The sequence below is a fragment of the Cololabis saira genome, chromosome 22 (genome assembly GCF_033807715.1).
Source record: "Cololabis saira isolate AMF1-May2022 chromosome 22, fColSai1.1, whole genome shotgun sequence".
In the NCBI taxonomy this organism is placed as follows: Eukaryota; Metazoa; Chordata; class Actinopteri; order Beloniformes; family Belonidae; genus Cololabis; species Cololabis saira.
Window position 1 is genome coordinate 15,623,874 of NC_084608.1, and position 15,725 is coordinate 15,639,598.

At 38.6% G+C, this 15,725-nt stretch overlaps 1 protein-coding gene across 3 annotated transcripts; it reads right to left on the bottom strand.

The window, feature by feature from the left end:
- Positions 1-3,696: 3,696 nt before the first annotated feature.
- On the bottom strand, positions 3,697-10,614 carry fbxo15 (F-box protein 15). Of its 3 annotated transcripts, XM_061713513.1 has the most exons (9): positions 10,250-10,614; positions 9,317-9,421; positions 8,225-8,449; positions 6,626-6,829; positions 6,419-6,539; positions 6,188-6,270; positions 5,368-5,513; positions 4,642-4,766; positions 3,697-4,188 (listed from the first exon to the last, which is right to left on the bottom strand). In XM_061713513.1, the coding sequence occupies exons 1-9, from the start codon at positions 10,348-10,350 to the stop codon at positions 3,922-3,924; spliced, it is 1,377 nt and encodes a 458-aa protein (XP_061569497.1). In that variant the 5' UTR covers positions 10,351-10,614; the 3' UTR covers positions 3,697-3,921. The 3 variants fall into 3 exon arrangements, with proteins under 3 accessions (XP_061569497.1, XP_061569498.1, XP_061569499.1); XM_061713514.1 differs by lacking the exon at positions 9,317-9,421; XM_061713515.1 differs by lacking the exon at positions 10,250-10,614 and having other exon boundaries at positions 9,291-9,383.
- Between the last annotated feature and the right edge of the window lie 5,111 nt (positions 10,615-15,725).

The window sequence follows — 15,725 nt, forward strand, 5'->3', positions numbered from 1 at the left end:
TCCATATTGTCCCATGTCCCATGTGAATTGCCCTCTTGGGTTCACTTATGCGGTCTCCCCTAGTGAGCCTCAGATAAGACAGGCATTTCAGACCCATGCTCATTCATCATCTATGTAGCTGAACATAACCACTGCAGGCAAGTCTCATGGGGCCAACATGCACAGTCCATACAGGACATACAGGCTCTCACATCTGTACAGCTGCCCATTTTCCTGCTCATGTGAGATCCTTCGAACTGTTGAACTCAATTTTTCTTCCCTGTTTTTAACAGTTTTGTTGTTTGTACACTGTTCTGTTTTTTATGGTGTAAATGTGATTCGCTGAACAAGCCATGGAAGATGGAAGATGTGTTAAAAAACAGTGGATGTGGGCATGACTAAGAAGAATCAGAGAGCCCCTTTGAGTAATATAAAATGTGAAATTATAGTGATGCTGATCCTATATTACCATAGCATAGTATTTAGAAACAGTGGGGGACATAATAACAGCAGCAAGACTGTTATATGTACCTAAAACTACAAGCACGTCATGTAACCACTTTCCTTTTGGCTCTGGTTGATAGAGGGTTGAAAAGGATCTGAAATATCCCAAAAGAGACACCCGCAGGTTTTTTACAACGAGGAAAGCTGTGAAGACTTGTTTTGTTCCTTTTTTGTCTTTTGCAAAGAAACTACAATAAAAAGCACAATTACTTTGCATTGAACTGATATCTTCCGTGCTAGCAAGTATAAACTGTTGAAATGATTCTGGGCATGTTACATAATCAATTACCCTATATGCACTATGCATAGGAATTAATGGTGCTGGGTTCTGTATTGCAAACTTATTATATACACACATATCTATCTATCTATCTATGCATATATATATATATATATATATATATATATATATATATATATATATATATATATATATATATATATATATATATATATATATAATATACACACACCAAATTGGTTTTTAACAAACTAGCTAGGTGGTTGGAGTAGATTGAGCCCTCTAAGTCTCATTAATTGGGGCGTCTTAAAGCTTTCTACAACATAAGGCTTTCTTTCCTAGCAGGAATGACAAGGATGTCAGAATTAAATAAGGATAAAGAAGATGAAGAAGACAGCGGTGTGCATACCGGGCCATCAGTTATTTTGTGCTATCTACAAATCCCTTTTTACATGATAATTGGATATTTTAATGGGAGATTTTTGTTAATGACATTTTGTGCTATGGGGATAATATTGTTCTGATCATTTAATGCATAATTAGCTTCTCTGACATCATATACCAAGGAGGTAATAAATATGGAGCACTGGAAGTTGGCATGTGTGAGGACAAGCGTTCATGCATGTAGGAGAAGACTATGATTATTTCCAAGACCTCCGCAAGACAAAACAGTTTTTTCTAATATTCTTATAAGACAGCGATTTCAGTCAAAAGTCTCAGTCTAAATGAAATAAAAAAGAAAGGTATGTTGGAAAACACACAACCACTTCCCCTCCCCCACTGCGAATTTCATTAGTTGACCAATTTCTCCAATGAGAGGACTAAATGAGGATTGTGTCAGTGGCTTCTGAGGCTGAATAGTTTGCGGGTCCAGCTTGTCACTCACAAGGGAGAGAATTAAAGGCTAAAAATGGAAGCAATTTTCTCCCAAGATTAGCTCGTGAGGAAAGTAAAAAAAGATGGGTTTAATGAAGCTTTGTGTCATCAAATTCACCCATTCATAGGTTTGGACCCCCGCCCGTTGTTATCTACTATTGAAGTTTGATTATATTGTTACAAGACTTGTAAAGAACGTACTACACAAAAAAAAGGCTGGAACATTGTCTCACCAGGTTTGCTCATTTTTTACAGAAGAGAGCCATCTACTGGAGAACAACCTAAAGTAATCTATGTTCAAATATATGCAGATTGCATGCTTGCACTGCTATTAATTCTAATTTAGCTAAAAAAAAAATCAGTGTCATCAGATGAGTTATTACTTTCTACAAAGGCAAAGACAAAAACACACTGTGCTTTTTAGTCAAGGCTGCACAGTTCATGCCCTAAATATGCATGTATAAGCCTTTTTTTTTAGCCATTATGTGACTAAAACGACTGCACAGCAGACATTATTTTCTTGCCAGTCCATTACTGATGCACATTACCCTTGACTCTTTGTTTTTCATATCAAACATGCATGAAGGATTGGCAGTTTGTAACAGATGACCTGACAGCAAACAGTAGCATGAAGGTCACGCTGATGTGTCTTACAACACATGACCTGAAAGACCTGAAAGAAATGACAACATCCTGTAATCCGTCAGTGTATTACACGTCCAAGTCAGCAATCTACTATCTGTTTTCATATAAGAGAGTATGGTCCCTGTATGTGCTCTCTCTGAATTATAGGACAGCACAAGGAGTTCCTGTGATTCACAGAGAGTGTGTCCCCATCAGAGCTTTTCTCTGAATACTGTTATGATGTTTCTGATCAAAATAGTTACATCTTTTTTTTCCCCACTGGCTCATTTACCCAAATAATTGACGTATCTATCTACGACCAAAGATGTTGGTAATGTGGCTTGGAAAAATGAGCATATTTTCAAGGTGATGATGTCCCTCTCTGTGAGACGGAAGGGAAGGCTCTCAAATCCTATTATCCAGAGGCCTGGCTTATTTTATCGACATCAGCGACGCTGGTCCATCAGCAGCATGGCAACAGTTTCCATTTACTGCTCCCGCACTAATTCTATTGGCGAGGACACTATGCCCAGGGTGTGGACAACAGCCCCTGTTTTCATCTAAAAGTGATTGCACAATGTGCAACAATACATTTGAGGAAATGTGGTGGGGAGAGAACAAATGTCACATTAAGAGGGGACAAAACTTGATTTGTGTAAAGGATACAAAGAAAACAAAACTGTTAACTAAAGGGAAATTAAAATCTCAGTATCCTGCAGCACCACTGGATATTAATGAACAACATAGAACATCTTTCAAATATTTCCCTTTTTCCCTAACAACAGATAAATAACTGATAAAAAAATGCAGTAATTTGGATATTTCAGTGAACCTGTAAGTGTTGAAAGTAGCTGTGAGAGGGATATAATTAACTCCTACAATCATGTTTTACTCAAACATGAAAACAGTCTCAAACCTTTGGCATCCAGACTCTTTCCATGGTAAAATATCCAAATAAAACGATGTGAAAGCTGTTTTCAGAGTCACTAAATGTCACAACTGAGACATAACAATATAAAGCAAGCAAAACTGAAAACCAGCTAAAACCTAGGTATAATCTTTGTGATTTGTGTTCTTTGTTACGTGGTTCAGGTGTAAAGTACTACAGGCAAAGTTCATCTTGGTATTTAAAATGACGAATATGAACCCTGCTGTGCATGGAAATGTTTCTGACTCCAACAACATCTATTTCATATCAACTGCGCTGCTTCTGTGATGTGCAGGCACTAAAAACATTAACTGCTTTACAGGCTCAGTTACAACAGGCCAAAACAGTTAATGAAAACTATTTCATGAAGGACATTTTGAACACCATACACAAAATTGTGAGACCTGGGAAGTTGCAAAACATGAGGTGTAAAGTAAAGCATGAGGCCAAAGAAGTTGGATGCCTAACACGCAGCACATTGCATTTGAAGTTATGTAAAGATGAAAGTACAAAGCCAAATATGTATATTTTTTAATCATGTTCTTGTTTGAATGATGAGATAACACAATACTAAGAAATCCAGCAGATATGGATTATGTTCAAGTGTTTTGTGAGTATACAAAATGACAAATTTTAAACTCCACTGTCATTGAAGCAGAAACAGCCCTGCCTAACCTTCCACCTGGTATTTTCCACAAGGTGGCTACTTGTGGTGACAAATAAAAATAAAAAGTATTCTGTGATGTAATACAGTAGAAGTAGACCAAGATCAGTAATCTCTACTGAAATGCTTGTTGACATCACCAACACTTAAAAAGACTACTAAACTGATGAGGATAACCTGCTTCTGGTCCTTCAGCTGTACGAGCTGCATCTTCACCTGGATGCCTGAGTCCTGATAGTGGATCATGTACTGGTCCCCATCATAGTCATAGCAAACAGAAGTGTCATCCAGCTCCATGGAAACAGGAGAAGTGGCACATCTGAAGGGTTTTCTGAATTCATCTAGCAGAGTGAGACTCATGATGCAGCAATTCTGGCAAGACATGGGAGAGTCAGTGTGTCAGTGTGTGTCTTCACTTTGTAGATTATCATTCTTTTGATGTCATTGTGGTTCTGTTAATAAAATAAACCCAAAAATCATTACACCTTTTGTGGGCCAGATGATTTAACACATTTAAACACAAAAAAACTGAAAACTGAAATAAAGCTGAAATAAAGCAGCCACTTTCACCATAATATATTTCTAATATAACATAATACATACAGTATAATGTAATAAATGTGGAATTGTTTTGTTTTATTCAACCCAGTGCTTTCCAAAAGGCATATTTTGGTTATGTGTAATGAGCATTTTGGCATGCATCCATTGATGACTTAAGATGGTTGTAGAAATCTGCTGTGCACAGATTCATACAGCTTACACACAGAAGCAGAACATGCACGCATAAGACAAAGATACTGGGACAGTTACGCGCGTGTGCTGTACCTCCACAGTGCCCTGCAGGGCCTCACACTGCCAGGGCAGGCTGATGGTGCCAGACAGAGCGATGTGCTGTGACAAGTTTGTCCTGTTAACAGCGGTGAACTGGACGAGCCCATCAGAGATCTGAGCTGGTCAGACAACCACATAACAAGTCTTTAAACTATAAAAACAAGTGTTTCTGTGTTACATATCCTGTATATGGTAAACATCTGGAAGGATTGTGGTATTTTTGAGTTTCAAAAACCTTTTTAAAATAGCTTTTGCCTCAGCTGAATTTAAAACTGAAACATATAACAGCATTAAAAAAAAAAACAGGTTGTTTAAAATGTTAAAGATATAAGACTAGGAAGGCCATGATGTCACACAGAGGTTACTCAAGGTTAGGAAAAAAATACATTTTAGAGCAAAAGTAAATTGATAAATGTATGCAATACTAGTTTAAAATCAAAATGTAAACTCTGCAGGTGGACAGAACAATATTATATTGTATAATGGCAATACTGTTTGTCACAAATGTAATGTTCACTATCATTTGTCTTTGTTTGTTGGACGTTTAGCTATAGAGAATGTATTGCCATGAATGTATTGCAATAAATTTAGAGTATTAAATGTAAGAAAATGAGAGTAGATTACATTTTTGAAATGTTGCCCCCCTTATCACTATTCATGCAGAACTTTCCATGTAAATCAGAAGGTGCGACTTTGTGAGTACGGGCATAAATGTATCACCTCTGCGGCAGAAGAGCTGGGAGAAGCTTTCAGACATGACTTTGCAGACCGTGTTGTGAAGAACAATGTGTAGTTGGTAACCATGAAGACCGTATTCAGGGTCTGTGTCATCAAAAGGAGGTTTGACGATTGGTTCCACGTAGGTACTGGATCAATAAAAGCATAACAGGTGAAAGTGAGAGAAGAAGCCCCTAAGAAAAGTCATTTCATTACAAGAGCACTTTGTAGGACACAAACTGCATCTGTAAGCATGATAAAGGCAGATAGGTTTATTTACTCTAGTGAAGTCAATTCATATTACACTGTGGCTGCAATGTGCTCCCACAAGACTCCGTTAGAGGGAGCTATGTCCTCACAATGATGAAGTCCAAGATCCTCAGTGGATAAAGCAATACTACGACTGCTATGAGAGCCTGGCTCTTATGATCAGTGGAGAACATTTAACACCACATAGCAGCTTCCGGATTAAATATCTAATAACGTTTATAAGGTTTTATTTTCAGGTTATCGTCGAAAAAAAAAGTTAATACGGTGTGGTTTGGAACTGAAGTCCCCAACCTTTATCCCTCCAAAGTCATCCTGATACATGACTATAAAATCATGGGAAAGCAAATTATTCCCATCTGTGATGAAATTTCCGTGCCACTAAGCTGATGCTGCAGTGCATCATAAATGAGTCATACGAGGAGTATTAAATCAGTCACATCAGTTATCATATCCTTTGATTATAAACCATATCCATCTGATAGTGAAACACAATACACCATGAAAAATGTAAAAACAAAAAAACTAAAGATGGACCTGTTGCAGTGGAGCTTACCAGGCAGAAGATCCCTGACTGCTCCTCTCAACCAGCCTGTGGATGTGGAGGGTGAACGTGATGAAGGCCACAGAGCACTGGTCCTGCAAAAAGAGCCATCACATAATTTCATTCTAATTTTCCTGCTAAATCAGTCAATTTCAGGTGAGTAAGCACCCCATCACGCTGGTTCAGCTACAATAAGCTGATGAAGTAATTAAGGATTGGCATGGCTGCTTGTTAAGTAATTACCCTCCAGACACCGACGATGACTCCAGGCTGAAGCAACTTCATCTGCACCAGACTGTCCTGGCCAAAGGTCTGCGCGTTTTTATTTAGAGTGTGCATGTCAAGCCGTAACATGAGAGACCTCCTGCAAAGAACACACCTGGTTTAACAGAGATATCGGGCTACAAAGAACACACACAGAGAGTTGACATGGATGCTGGCGGTCGTTACTTCTTAAGGCTGGGGCAGTTGGGTGTGATCCTCCTGACACCGTGGAGCTGAAGGGTGGAAATCTGCTCATAGTTGGGCAAGTAGCATCCTGCACTCCAGCACAGAGTCACAGAAGTCTCTGAGAAGTGGGAACAACTCAGCTCCAAAGTGCTCTCGTGTCCCGACGTAGAAGTGACCGTCAGCTCCCAGGCGACACGCAAGTTTCTAGACAAAGATAACACAATGTTGAAATAAATGATAAAGGAATCAAGGGGGAACTAAATGAAGCCAAACTAGGCAGGCTTTCTTCTTTATAAATTGTAAAACGGCTAACTTTATGTTCCTGAACAGAAAAATCTATACTCCTATCCATTTATGTTAATGCAATGCAAATAAATCGACTATATCTGGCAAAGCTGACTCTTTCTTTTTAAATCAGCAAAAATGATGAACTTAATGGCTTTCGCATTTCTTTTGTCAGCAGTAGCATGGCTCCTTTTAAGATGCTCCTGCTAATGAAATGATATGCAACAAATGAAATGAGACTGCAGCTGTTGTGATAAATCTCTTGATCCAATTCTGTCTAAACTGTGAAACACGGCTGCCCCTACTGCGATGCAGCCGGTGTCTTGCCGAGGCGCCATCCAATATCAATTAAGTGGAGGAACAAAGCTAAAAACTGGAGCAGCCCAGGAGGCTTCAGATGACCCAAGGGAGTTCCCGATGTACCGCCTGTATGTGTGATGCCTTGTGAAATGATTATTACCAAGGTAAATAGCATGCTTCTCAGTGTCTCCAACTGACAAAACCCCCATTGGGAATTGTCTCAGCTTGTGGGAGGAGGAGGCGTGGGTGCATGTGCGTGTTGGCGGATGAGGGGTTTTGGGGGGGGGGGGTAATTTATTTCAACAATTCAGTCAGGCAGCCTCTGCAAAGAACACAATTATTTCTACTTTCCTTCTGTAGCACAGCGGCTGCTACTGAACTCAAAATTGAGTACTGCACAGTCTCTAATCAGAGGTTATAAAAACACAGCAGAAACCGCAGTGGAGGTGGTGAAGGAGTTTTCCCCCCTGCGGGCTGGCATCCCCCTGAGCAGCCATCGGATTCAGACACAGACCTCCTTTCTCACCTTTAATAAGAAAGTGTCATTAAGTGTAATATGAAAAACAAACCATGCTCTGTTTTTGATTGCAGGCAGCGTGTTTCATGGCTCTGCCCTTGAACTTTCTCAACAGTAAGGGTAGATCTCCAAAGTATTACTATGTGCAGAGCTGCCTGACTGAACATTTGTGCACATCTAGACACTAAAAAGATGACAAAAGCAGACTGTCATAGTATAGTGTGCAGTCTCATCAATGGATCCTTATTTTAAAAACTGGGATAAGATGAAGAAAATGAAGGTTTCCCATGGAAATAACACTTTTTCCTCACTTCTCTTATTGGATGAGTTTTTGAAATGCTTAAAAACATATGCATAGAAATGTATTAACATATCTTTCAAGCAAAACTTGGCAGGGTATTCTAGTTTTTGGAGGGGGAAATCAAGCGGTGATACAAATACATCCTCTTAATACCTTTGCAAAGTTTTTTTTTTTCTCACTCCATCTATAACTGCACCTGAGGACTTGCTCCGTTTGGCTGGGTAGACCCGTGTGAAAGCTGATGGGTCCAAGAAGTCGTTTCCACTTTTTCAAATCACGGGTTGCGATGGTCTTGAAATACTGGGACTTCCAGTAGCCCGTAACATGATCCTCGCTTTCCATCTTCAATGCATCCAGGAACTTCGGTATCTGCTTTTTATTCTTGCAAAACTCAGACATGTATATCTTTTTCCACAGAATGCTAAATAGATGATTTTGGAAGGTAGAGAAAAACAAATTTTATTAAAAAAACTGAAACAATGAATGGACAAATAAGCAAACTGTATTCAATGGATTTACATTGCTATTTTGTTACAGATGCTAGTAAATAATGTACAAAAACATTACTATAATATTGTTTTTAAGCCAGTTATTGGGATTGGATGGATCTGTTACATCACATACCCAGATCAGAGTAGACTTATTCAGCCTCACAATCTGTCTATTTGTTCTGTTTCAAAAAATAAGATGCAAACTCTGCATAAGAGGGTGGAGTCGAGAGGAGTGTGTGACTCCACCCCTAAAAATGTCTGCTTTAAACAGATTTGTTTGTTCGTTTTTACCGTGGTATTTTGACCAAAACATGTTAAAGATGTTAATTAAGACCTCAAGAAATTGTGTGAACATTTGAAAAGGGAATTAATATGTCACCTTTAATATGTTTCTGAAAAGTAGAAATAAATATTGCTAAGAGGTGTATGATTTGTAGATTACTTAATAGAAAAGTATTGACAGCTATCATATCCAGTAGCTCGAAAAGCTAAAAGTATGTTGTGTTTTTTTAGTACTGTTTGACAGTATTTAGAGGACGTTTGGGCTCTCGAGACAGTTACTTATGCTGTAATTGCTCTAAAGATGACCAACAATCACCCTCAATACAATGTTACAGTATGTACTTTTCTTTTAACGTATATATTCTTTAATTTTTCTTTCAGTATTTTTATGATCATCATTCAGATGCATTATATAATATGTTCTCATTTTCCTTCTCTTGTTGTTGCAGTTTATGTGTAAATCTTATTTTTGTGTAAAATGCTTTTTACCCTGAAAAGCCCTGGATGATACTCACTCATCACTGGCAAGCAGATAGAAAAGCTTATTGGTGTGGCTGATGCTGAAAAGTGCCGAGGCATCCAGATATGACAAAATCTTTGTAAGAACTTCTGATGGCAGTCTACAAAAAAATAAATGAGACATCAGTACAAGGAAGTGACACTGAGATCATGTTTCAATGGATTTGCATTGCTATTTTGTTACAGATGCTAGTAAATAATGCACAAAAACATTATTATGCGTGTCCTTACAAACACCAGGAAACTGGACCATATTACACCGGTCATCAAAGGTGAATCAAAGGATAGAGTTTAAAATCTTACTGCTGGTCTACAAAGACCTGAATGGTCTTGGACCAAAATACATGCTGGATCTGTTAGTTCCTATGAAGCTCCCAGACCCCTGAGGTTCATCTGGATCTGGTTTGTTGTGGTTCCAGAACCAGAACCAAGCAAGGTGAGGCAGCGTTCAGTTATTCTGCTCCTCACCGGTGGAACAAACTTCCTGTAGACCTGAGGTCTGCTCCAACTGTCAGCTCCTTCAAATCAGGCCTAAAAACATTACTGTTTACTGAAGGGTACTCCTAAGTTAAATACTTAGCTGCTGTACTCTACTGCCCTTATTTTTAATAACTTGTGGGTTTAATTATTTTACCTCTTTTCTTATCATTTTATTTGTTATTTACTGTTTAATTGTCTCTTGCTGCTTTTAATGTTGATGTAAAGCACTTTAAACTACCTTGTGTTGAATTGTGCTACACAGATAAACTTGCCTTGCCTTTCCAGCCATTCAGTTTGCAGTCATGGCTCTAAACACACTACCTGGCCATGTTGTCATGCACTGTTAAGATACAACCTGGACTTGCCACAGTTTCTGAAAACAACCTGACTGAAGCAGGTTTCAAAAAGAAAAAAAAAAGTATTTTCATTTATTCATTTTGACAGATTACCTTTCCATGAAGCACTGCGTGGACGCTGGAGATGATTTGTCAGCTCTTTTGGACGTCCTGACTGCCCGCTGACTGGAAACTGCTGCTTTTGAAGCCTTCATTTGTTTCACTGCTCTTGACAACTTTGTTAAAGATACAAGATCATTTCCAGTCTGCGGGACGTTTTAAGGTCACGACACGGAGCCTTGGAAGTTGCGTCTGTTTGACGTTTTTGTTCATAGGCCGGTTCGAGTAGTGTAATGGAAAACTAAACAATGTGGAAACCCCTTAAACTAGTTAAATAAAAAGCATTTGCTTTTTGTTTACAGTCGTCGTTGTGTCACACATGTGTGGTAGCTGTCCGCCTCCGGTCGCCATGGTGACGTCTGCTGGTGGCGGTCATGGGCCAGAGGTACTTCCGGTCCGTTGAGGCCAAAGTGCTTTCAAAATAAAAGCATAAAAAAGTCTGTATCAGTCTGTATTTAAATAAGAGGATTGTAACATGAATAGACAGAAAGGAAAATAATTAATATTGTTCTTTTATAATCTCCTGCTTAATGTGGACATTTCTCTTGAAGATGTCTGTTTCAGATTTATTTGTAATTTATTTATTTATTTCAAAACAGAGACAGTGCACAATAAGACATTAATCTTTTGCAAGAGAATATGCATTGTCCCAGGTTGTAGCAACTTGCTATGTTCCACCTGTAGTCCCTGGGCAGGTTGATGGAATACTACATAAAAATTAGTATAGAAAAAGAAAAAATAAGTAAAATAGCAGAACAAAGCAAAAAGACCAGCAAAAAAGACAAACAGAGCATGTGATCTCTCAGATGTTGGCACCTAAGATTTAAAGCTAGGCTGTCCTCCCAACACACACACTTCATAAATGTACACACACTTGTCTTGACAGTAACCAACGCTTGGCAAGATGTGAGAAAGTGTGGGGACTTGTACTGTACATGAAATAATGTCTGTTGGCAGAGTATTCCATTGAGTCATTGCAATACATGAGAAGGATGACTTCCCAAATGCAGTTTTACGTTGGGGTACACGACACTCACCCCTTGTTACAGATCTTGTTGTTCGTGTTGACTTCTTTATTTGACTGAGACCAGCTTGTAATACAATATAAAAAATGTGGTATAATCATAGCATTCAGATACATACTGGAGGCCTCAACTGTGAGTGAATTCCTTATGTATCTGAAATTAGCAAGATTCGAATTTCAGTGTGTTTCTCATTTTTTTTAACATGGTTTTTAAAGCTGAGATAGTCATTGTTGTACCTCCATTAAGGTACAAGGTGGTGTAGAATGGAAGTAAATTAATGCATTAACTATTCAATAAAAATTATGAAAACATAGTAAATGAATAATTCAATAAATTAAATGGAAATTAAATAAATATTTATTATAATTAAATAGAAATGTTGGGTCAAGGGCAACACATTTCTTTTTAACATTGTGAAAAACTATCTAATTAAAACAAGAAGTTAGGAAGCAAAGGAAGAAAGAAACAACAAGCAATAGGAATGTTAGATGAAAAATTCAGGGCGCAGCTGAGTCTCAAAAGTAAAGATTGGCAGCGGTTCATTACAGTGCAAAATACTAAGTGGCCAAATAATCCAACAATCACAATAAACTGTTTTATGAATTAACGCTACAAAAAAATAAAAAATACAAATGGAATCGCATCATGTTTATTACATAACATACAAGATTCAGAGAATCCTCCGAAATTTCTCAAAGGCAAAAGGCTGGAAGCCAGTATTGAATGGTACTAATCCTCAGGCTCTCAGGTGGCACTGCTTAAAATGTGAGCATGATTCTAGTGGAAATCAATGCACAGGCTCAGAAACACTTCTAAAAACCGGTGAACCAATGTCAGGGAAAATAGTTTCTTACTGCATCAACTAATGAAAAATGTATTTTTATTTTATAAACCACCACAATGGTGTGTTTTTGTACACACTGCATGTAACTTGTAAGTTTCCAGTTAAAGCCATTTACATGGCTTAATTAACAATCTAACTTGAAATTTTAAATATTTTAATTGAAATATTTCCTTATAACTACTAATAAATTGTATTTTGTACACGTTTAAAGAAGAAAACAAATAGCATGAAATGCATTTTATTACATCTACTTTGGTTTTATTTGGTTGCTGAATTTTACATAAAAGTGTACCATGTGAGTCAGCCAGACGTCCTTCATGTGAGAGCATCGGTCCTCAGGTTGTCACATTTCAGATTTGTCATTTTTCATGTTTTCTGTAACTAATTTGAATTTTTACTTTTACTACCTTAAGCTTAGTAAAAATCACAAAAGGAGAACTTTAGGATTGAACACTTTTATTTGGAACTGTGTTGCTTTTGATGTGCTAGAAAAGTGAGTGCTTACCACTCTTACCACACCTCTTTGGCTCTCCTGCTCACTCTCTCTTATCTCTGAAGGCACATTCTAACATACAGACAGCTTCATTCTCATGAAAGGTCTTTCTTATTTGAGAAAGACAATGCATTACCATATGCCACATGTATCCATTACAAAGACTGGCTGCTTGACTGACCTACATTACAGTCCACCTACTATCCACTAAAAAAAAGAAAATGATTATTTGTGCAATTGTTCAAATTCTATAACAAGGAAAATTACCCTGAAATGAATTAATATGAATGGCTAAGTGACTTTTTCAGACTCTAGTAACCACAAAAATAGTGTCACCATTGTGTTCTGTTGGAGTCTATTAAGCAGCAGTCCTTTCAAATAAGCAAATGAATCTGCTCAGGGTCAGAATATTTTTTCCATAATGTGTCCCCTTCAGAGGTAAGGGTAATGCAACACATGCCTGGGGCACGGATTTCAATATGAGCATGTAAACCAATGTTTTTTCAAACTAACATTTCTTTGTTCCCGCGTTTGCTGTGGCCCTTGTACTGTTTTCTGTTTTCAAATATGGTTATTTTTCTTCAAATCTGAACAATAACTCTGAATCCAAGTACTATGAAGAAAGCTGCTTTTTTAACTTTCCTCTGGGCTGTCAATGTAACTCCTCATCATCCTGTTAGCCTGAAACTAGCAGGGGAGGAAACAACAAGATTGATGCCATTTGTCTCGTCACACATGCTTAGATAGAGGTCACATCCTCCTGATGTAAGACAAGAGAGACATCACACAATCTGCCTCTTCTGCTCTCCTGCTCGCTCTCTCTATCTGGACTGAGACAGACCATGTAAATGAAGCAGTTTCAGAGTCTGACCCCCATTTGGAATATTAACATACAGTGTCATTTATAGCTGCACAGAGACAGATGGATAACTAGACAGATGGATAAGCATTAATTCATTTTAAACTGGCTATTTAAACATGGTGGTGTGAGCACAGAGTCAACCTGCTTCTGGTGGATTTGTACCATGCACATTTGTAGAGGAGACATTTATTCTCTCTCAAGACAGCAAACTCACAGAGGAAATCCTTCCTCTACAATTAGACGGTAAGCTAAGTCATTAGGAGACTTATGGTAATGTGAGAACATATCTGAGGTGTGCATTAAGGCACAAAGCCAGTCAGATTTGAGATAAATCCTTTGTTTCACTGAAGCAGATGGCTCGCTTTATGACCCATCACATAACCGACCTCCCTGTTCCTAGAAGCCAGTAGGCTCTGCTTGCTGTCAGGGAACATAACCATAACGCTGTTGTCAGTCTGGCTGATCAGCTTGCATGATGGAAGTGAAGTCTTTTTCAGGGCAACAGCCGCCCCTGGTATAGTAATGCTATGTAGGCCACATCTCTTCTCCTTACATGTCCCCCGTACTTGACATTTGATATTTTTTTCTGTAGTTGCGTGTCCCTCTGAAGGCCCGAGAACAGTTGTGGCTTTTGGATACCTGATGTCACACTTCCGCATGATTTGTCAGTAAGCTCTGACAGTGCAATGATTATCTAACAGGACTGAAGAGAAAGAGGAGGATTAACCATGATTAAGTCTAAAATTACATCTTTCCTTTATAGTAGAAGACTTTGAATATGAGAGAGCATATGGTAGATGTTTCACATGTCACAGCTTCACATGTTTGTCAGAGCTTTTCATGCTCATCCTCAGTAACATCCTGTACCTATAGGTTGGTTTAATCTCATACCTGTAGATAAAACCAACATCTGTAGCATATATACACTTATGTTGAGTCCCAGTTGTACTGGAGACGGAACTCCATATAGGAAAATCTGAGAAATCTCAACCATCCTTGCTTCAAAATGTCACATGGTTGCATCACCAAAGTAAACACTCAGCCAATGTTACTGTTTATAACAGCTCTGTCTTATTTTATTAACATTAAGTCAGTCATACACAGACTGTTTGCTTTTTATCAGTGGATGCGCCACTACGCTACTCATATTTAAAATATATGAGTATACACTTTATATCCTTACAGTGTTGCAGTGAATTTGTATTGCTAATAATGCTGGCAGTGGCTAAGGCTAGCTGCATTGTTTGGACAGATTCATTTTCCAACTTTAGCCCCATTCACACTGACAGTTTGTTCCATCTCTCTAGTGCTGTTATTTCCCTCCACAGGGCCCTGTGAATTGCACCAGTGGTAAAAGGGGAAATATTTTGGCCTACCATTGTTACAGCCCTCGTTAAACCCTGGGAGGTAGTAACAGTGCCATGACTGGGTGTAATTAGTTCTGTGTAATTTGGCAACGCAAAAAAGGAATAACTAATCAGGGGGATAGCTGCATACTGGAGCACACAGAGTCAAATCAGTCCATCTTAGGGATGGTGGGAGATGGCTCTACGGGCTGCCTGACAGTGGTGTTCAGGTCTGTGCATAACAATCTAAAGATCCAGAGAAAAAATGTTGCCTCCAGATTTTCAACCACAGTGGACTGGAAACCCTGTATTTCAGACTTTGTCATTCAACTTGTAGCTCTAGATACTCAGTGAAACCGGCCGGGCTTAGTAACCTGGATGAAGCCAGGCCTGTGACTCCTTCCTGGTGAAGCTCCCTCCTTTAACTGCAGTAGCATCAACAACTGCAGTAGCGACACGGAAACTAAGGAGGGCACAGCTGCATGTGATGTGTGTACAAGAAGTTTTTGGTAGAAACTTTTTTCTTTTCTTTCTTTTTTTGCATTTTTTTTCCCAGCACTGTATTTTAAGCAGTCACTGACAAGAGAGATTGGGAGCCTGTTGCTGACTGCTGTCCACGAAATAGAGGAGCCTGTCTTTCGATTGGGGAACACCAGGGAAATCTACACCAGTGAACACCAGTGAAATCAAGCACACATTGGGGAGAGAGTGTTGCACCTTTGTGTGATTCCTGTGAATGCACAGCTGGTGAGTTGAGGCGGAATGAAAAGGAGATTTTCCAGTACGTCTTGATAGTGGGATTTTTTGTGTGAAAGTGACTTTTATTAGTGGACTGCCATTGACTTTGGTGTGACGTCAGTAACGTCAGTATATATATATATATATATATATATATATATA

Bases quoted from the DNA above. Each gene is read 5' to 3' on its own strand.
- fbxo15 (XM_061713513.1), bottom strand. From the start codon at position 10,350: ATGAAGGCTTCAAAAGCAGCAGTTTCCAGTCAGCGGGCAGTCAGGACG. The intron at 9,422-10,249 runs GTAATCTGTCAA...ATTTTTTTGTAG, and splicing joins ACGCAGTGCTTCATGGAAAG to ACTGCCATCAGAAGTTCTTA. The intron at 6,540-6,625 runs GTAACGACCGCC...TGTTCTTTGCAG, and splicing joins AACTGCCCCAGCCTTAAGAA to GAGGTCTCTCATGTTACGGC.